General features: G+C 46.5%; 2 protein-coding genes across 2 annotated transcripts in view; one reads left to right on the forward strand and one right to left on the reverse strand.

Moving 5' to 3' along the window:
* Positions 1-1,080, reverse strand: part of T265_08809 (hypothetical protein) — a gene marked incomplete at both ends in the record, with an annotated part of 40,790 nt that extends 39,710 nt beyond the window's left edge. The window contains one exon of the mRNA XM_009174716.1: positions 910-1,080. Within this exon, the coding sequence (XP_009172980.1) occupies positions 910-1,080 (171 nt within the window). The remainder of the gene's footprint in view (positions 1-909) is intronic.
* T265_08808 (hypothetical protein) overlaps positions 1-5,357 on the forward strand; it is a gene marked incomplete at both ends in the record, with an annotated part of 77,779 nt that extends 72,422 nt beyond the window's left edge. The window contains one exon of the mRNA XM_009174715.1: positions 5,025-5,357. Within this exon, the coding sequence (XP_009172979.1) occupies positions 5,025-5,357 (333 nt within the window). The remainder of the gene's footprint in view (positions 1-5,024) is intronic.
* Between the last annotated feature and the right edge of the window lie 643 nt (positions 5,358-6,000).

The following is a 6,000-nucleotide window of genomic DNA, read 5'->3' on the forward strand; positions in this document are numbered from 1 at the left end:
TGAATACTTTGACTGAATAGTCTAGTCAAGACTCACGAAGGACGCGACCCAAACTGGGTGGGTCAAACTAGCTGCTATGAAGCTGGTTGTAGGGCTCACATCCATTTGTTATCAAACATGTGGAGAGACCCCCAGTCCCTCCCCCTAGCAGTCGTTGCATCCAAGGTGATCCGACACCAACTCATACCTTATCTCAGCAAGATTATCCAGACAAGTTTTTCCGTTTACCATACTAATACACTCCATGGATATGCTGAAAAACATTTCGAGATTGTGCTACGCACTTTCATTGGACGACAATTTTCCTCACTTCTGGAAGTCGGTACGTGGAATAATCATCCTCGGACTGTGGTCCACACTTGATCTAGGATTCATCTCAAACAGCTTTTATGTGCCTTCTATGTTAACACTTATGCTGGCAGACTTATCGCCTAACAATGAATGCTTTGACAGATACCTGCTTTGAGAGCGATATTTCAGTCGTCTCTCAGGTGAACCAAAGCTGCTGAATGACCGATATAATCCCGGTCCTGGAGGCTTTGGCGAATCCCCCGATCCTGTAGGTGCTGTTCTTCGGCAGTGTACTGAGGGGCAGTGGCAAGTCACAGCATTTTAACTTGGGTGCTTGATGCCGACGGATCTGCCTTGCAGCGCTGTTGCCTGTGAGCTGTTAACCGTCTATTCTGCGATACGGCACTTTTCACAAATGTCGAAGTATTGAGTATTTACAGTGTTTACCCAGTAAGCCCCCCTGATTTATGCTCACTTGGCAGTGTCTTACCGGTACTTCTCCCGGTAATCCAGGTTACATTGCAATCTACGCCCGACACAAGGCACGGCACTAGTTGATGCCTTGTCACGAGTACATGTGATTAACATCTCACCACAATCCACTCTTAGCCCACATACCACAACTGCATCACAGGTCAGTTGTCCAGGGAACGAACATTTGCGCAACTGAGGCCCCTTCAGACAATGCTTGGTTTGGTCCCATACACCAGAAAGCTGACGTAGTGTTACGAGAAGGACACTGCCACTTTTGTTCTCTTCAGATATCACGTGTGGGTCTTGCTGCAACATCTGTCTTATCTGAAAGCGAACGCTTTATTTCGTTTGTTAACCGCACTTTTCGCACGGTTCAGGATCAAAGGAAATATCTGAAAATGACCTGGAGTCAACTAGGAGGTACGCAGACATGACGAGGGTTCTTCCCGTACTTTCGCCGTATTGGATGCACAAGTTCACCAAGTCCGTGTGGATATTGTCAGCCCATCTGCAACGCCAAGGGTGCAATATATACGGTAACTTGCACCCGCTGGCATTTTTGGTAGCGAGGATCATTCTCAATACCTGAATGCACCGCATAAACGGTTGTCTTCACATTTCTGGAGCTCTGTGTTTCTTCATTCTGGTGTTCTGTAATAGTTACTACAGAAGAAATGTCCCGGTTTTTGTGCAGCTTTCGACAACTTATTCACGCCCTAGACCTTAAGCAAGTCGGGGCAACAGCTTATAATTTACAAGCTATTGGCTTTCATATTCAGCTTAGTAAAGTACCGCACAAAACCCTCGCAGCAATAGGCTCTGCCCTTGGCCCGTTTTGGCCTCTGAAACTATGTGGTGACTGATTTACACGCATCTGTGGCGCAGTTGTCCTGCGGATGGCCCTCTAGTTCCTTGTAGGCTGGTTGCCACCATATATTCTTCGGCTTTTAGCCACGGCTGCCTCCAAGACCACATGCCTTGAATCAAACTAACCATCACCATGGAACGGCCGACCTTTGTTTATTTAGTTTACAGTCTACAAACAGGCTCGGGGGCCTTGTTAGAACAGAAAGTACAATGACCGCCGTACCAACACACACCGATTCTCATCCACAGGACAGAGAACTAGTTTATCATCGACACATTTGGTGAGCGTCGGTTAATGTCTATTGATGCACGGATGCCTGTATATTTGAAAGTGACCGATTTAAGTACCTCACCTGCAGCATCGTGTGCTGTTGCCTCAAAAGTGCGTCTCTAACAAACTGAAATTCTCCTCCTGTGGGTTCTGCCCCTACCACGACATTGATCGGCAAACTTGGCCGAGAAGTTCATCCACTTGTTTATTTCCCTGGGAAGGTAAGTAGTTTTATGCAATACTTTGTTGCTGTTCAATCAATTATTCGTGTATATCTCCATGGCAAACGGTCTATGCCGTTATTTTTCACTCAACATATGAAACAATGACAAAGCATACATAATCCGATGCAACTGGTTCGGCAAGGATTCAACGAACAGCACCAGGTTACGGAACTACCCTGCTTGGCCTCAGTTCAGCATAGAATATTTCCTCACGGACGCGCAACAACGGGATACCAGTCATCAGACTTACTCGCGTTTCACAAGAGTGAAAGAGGCGACGCACGCAAAACCATGACTAAATAGGGACACCGATGTCTGGGGCGATAGCCAAGGCTGCTGAGTAGATAGATGAAAGCCTGCTGTACTCTGTTCCTCGCGGCGTGTTCACCACGACCAGCTAACACAGGGCGTTAGTGTTTCTTTGAGTTTGACCTGATTAGCTGGCGTTGTTACTTTTTTTGCCCGCAAGGAAGGCATACACTCAGTGGACTCTCTCTCACAGAACATGGATTATTGTGTGCCGAAGCTTGGCTCGGTTGGGCAAAGCTGCATTCTTCGTTTGGCCTACGACTCGTCGTTCCTACCTCACATCAGAGATTTGGTGCGTTCAATCGTTTTTGTCATCCAGAGAGCGGCTTCGACCTCACCCTGTGAACCGAATCGTTGTCACTGGTTAAGGCCCTACTGCCACCCACAAAAGGCAGCCCTGTATGCAGCTACTGACTAATTTGTCTGTGATTTATCTTTAATCAAGCACATAGCGCAGCTTAATTTTGTAATCTGGCGAAGATTTGTCATCCTAATATCGGGCTTTTCAAACATATGCGGTTTGAGATTGGGGAATTATGTTTTATTTGAGTTTAGGTCGTGTGCCGCCAAAGTGCTTTTACCATTTTGTCTCTTGTGTACGTTGGCGCACGCTTTGTTCACTTATTGTTCTAGCTGCCTCCAAAACTACAAAATATTGTGTTTATATTACTACGTCTTGTTTTATGTATCCTCCACATCGCAGTACCGGTTTGTCTGGCATTAGATCAAACCATTTCTGCGCATGACTCAGTATTTTGTTATCCCAGACCAAGGACGGCACCGTGCCGGACCCCTCAACTAGTGGACATACTGGTTCATCAAAATGACCCACCCCAGTTGAGAATTAGATCAGAATAAGAATTATCAGTGAAAGTAGCCTAATAACCGCGAGCATGTTAGATGGTGGCAGACAACGAAAGTTGGTCAATCGGTTCGTCAGTGAACTGTTCCAGGTGGTACGGAGTAACTCGCACTAGCGAGATGGTGACCCGTGAGTTTCTTTTGGTTATGGAGCCGCCCGAAGTGCCTAGTATTGATAAGGAATATACGGATTGAAAGTTAACGTCGCAACGTTGGCACGCAGCTATTTCAAGTGAATTGTCAACAGGCTACCGGGCATTGGCGGGAGGACGGTTTACAGAAGGGTTTTATTTGTGCACAGTGTCAAAGGTGGGACCGTGCTCCGAAGCATTCTCACCTATCGCAGTTAGGCGCAACAACAGCCAATAAGCTTAACCCACACCTGCTTGGTCAGAACATCAGGCTGCTTGCCGGCCCTATATCAAGATAAAATTGGTCGGGAAGCTGAACACGATAGTTAACCGTGTTTGAATATCCGCTGGATACCGGTTGTCCCTGTGTTGTTAGAAGGCGTCCGCATCTCCAGAATGTTGGTGCGTACACACTAGATACGACGGAGTGTTATCTTGTTTTTCAGCTTTTAATGCACCTTTTGCGAATCGGGTGTTTTCTCGCCAAAGATCCTAATTTGCGAGGGCCAGACAGGGAACTGAGCCAGGGCAGTTGCAAAAGCAGTTCGGCCGCTCCAAGTTTCAAAGCGGTAATGAAGTGGAGGTAAATGTAGCTGCTCACCAGAGGCGAACCCAAATTATTTTTGCTGGAACCAGTAGGTTTTCGAAGTTGCGATTTTTATGGGAGGTTCGTGTAATCTGTTTGCACCTTTTGGTGACATGCCGATCATAGGCCGAGTACAGTGGATGACAGCCAAACAGATCATCTATACTTAATATTGCCCAAGTTAAAAGCATGCGCTAGTATACGATACTGAGAACCGTATGATGGCAAAGAATTCCATATACGGTTTAATAGCAACTGCTCACCTTTTCCTTTCGGCTGTGTCCGATCGCCCCCTTGTTCCTTTACCTGCAACTACCGACAGGCTCTTTACTTGACGCCACCAGCTTCTAGAACACATTCGGTCCAATCTGCTGAACCTTCCATACGGTTTTTACTGACTCGGTAANTCCATACATACGGTTTTTACTGACTCGGTAACTTTCACTATATGTGCCTCACAGAGTCAGTGATTTTCTTGCCGTTTGCGCCCCCTGTTGTGCGTTAACACCAACTCTTCTCCAAAGGAAATTTTACACCCCACCCTACACCAGAGCGAGACTGGTAGGCCTCTACGGTTTCAATGTACACCGTGTTGCTGACATCGCTGCTACTATTAGTCCGTATTGTTAATGCCTACACTTCACCATCCCCAATCACACTTTTCATGAATCTTGCCATAAGCCAGGCAGTCCAAGGTGGCACTCAGTATTCGCACAAGAGAATTCGATTTTCGATATGTATGACGTGCCCCTGATGGACTGAGACAATCGAGCAACCGAGTTGAGATTACCAGCCCAAACTTTTATACCCCATTTAGGTATTCCGGGGTCTCAGGGATGCTGGGAACTTATCCCAGAGGACTTTCCAGTCAGAGGCATCGTTGCCTCACTGAACGATGGAATTTGGTGACCTGCAAAAATTTGAAATCGGATTAGGATGGTGAGCAGATACGAAACAAAATGCAACATTCTGACGTAGAAACTTCTACTCCACTTCTAAGTAGTTTGCAGCTGAGAGCATGTGCAGGCAATGGGCATCGTCCAAGGTCAAATGGCCCCAGCGGCCGCGTCATAAAAGCGCACCCAAAATTTATCTGGAACGGTGGTCCGAAAAAGGACAAGTGTAACATAAAGTTTTGGCATTTGGTGGTAATTATTCGGGTGCCCAAGATATCCCGCATCGGCCACAGTTATGTTCAAAGCTGTCCATACGAAGTCGGAGTGCGCTTTGGGCGTGGAAGTCGTATTTTATTGGCTGCCGGTGGCTTCACCTACCGTCTGTATGAAAACGGTGAGAAATTTTGTGGAACAGTTGGTCTTTTCGCGCGTTTTCTTACTCAATAGATTTGTAAATAACCTCGAAACGACTTAGACAATGATTACCCACATTATGTCCGCGCAAACTCAAATTGGAGTGGACATTCGCAACCTGGATGAAAAATTCTATGGTTGCGGCCAACGTCCCGCTGAAGCTGAGGAATTCGTCAAGGCTAGTAAGTTTTTTATAATAATAATAATGTTTAATCTCAACCTGTGGGTTGCATACCCTCTGGCATGATCATACGTTTGCGGTCAGAATGAGGCGTTACTGGGGGGTTTTCAGGTAGTGGGGATCGCCCAAAAAGAGGTCAGTGTCATAAACGGTAGGAAGCATTTGATGAATTGGTAATAATAGGTTTCTTTTCAGCTTGTGTGGAACGTTGGGCATGAGGTCAGAAAAGCTCAAACGCCTAGCCTGCTGACACAAACTAAAAGGGAAAATCCATTGCTGGCCATGAGTGACCTTGGGCGGTGGGGCACTGGTGGTAATTGGTGGTCAGCATACGTTATATGAGGCTTGGGGCAATGTTTGATCTTCACCGGTACACCGAGTCACTAATAGTGACGTTGGCTTAACTATTGGGTTTGTGGGCAGAGCAAGCAGACAGTACAGTGAGATAGCCGCTGCTTTCAAGTTTTTACACAAAGTAAACGGACTGAAACGGTC

The sequence above is a fragment of the Opisthorchis viverrini genome (assembly GCF_000715545.1).
Source record: "Opisthorchis viverrini unplaced genomic scaffold opera_v5_237, whole genome shotgun sequence".
In the NCBI taxonomy this organism is placed as follows: domain Eukaryota; kingdom Metazoa; phylum Platyhelminthes; class Trematoda; order Opisthorchiida; family Opisthorchiidae; genus Opisthorchis; species Opisthorchis viverrini.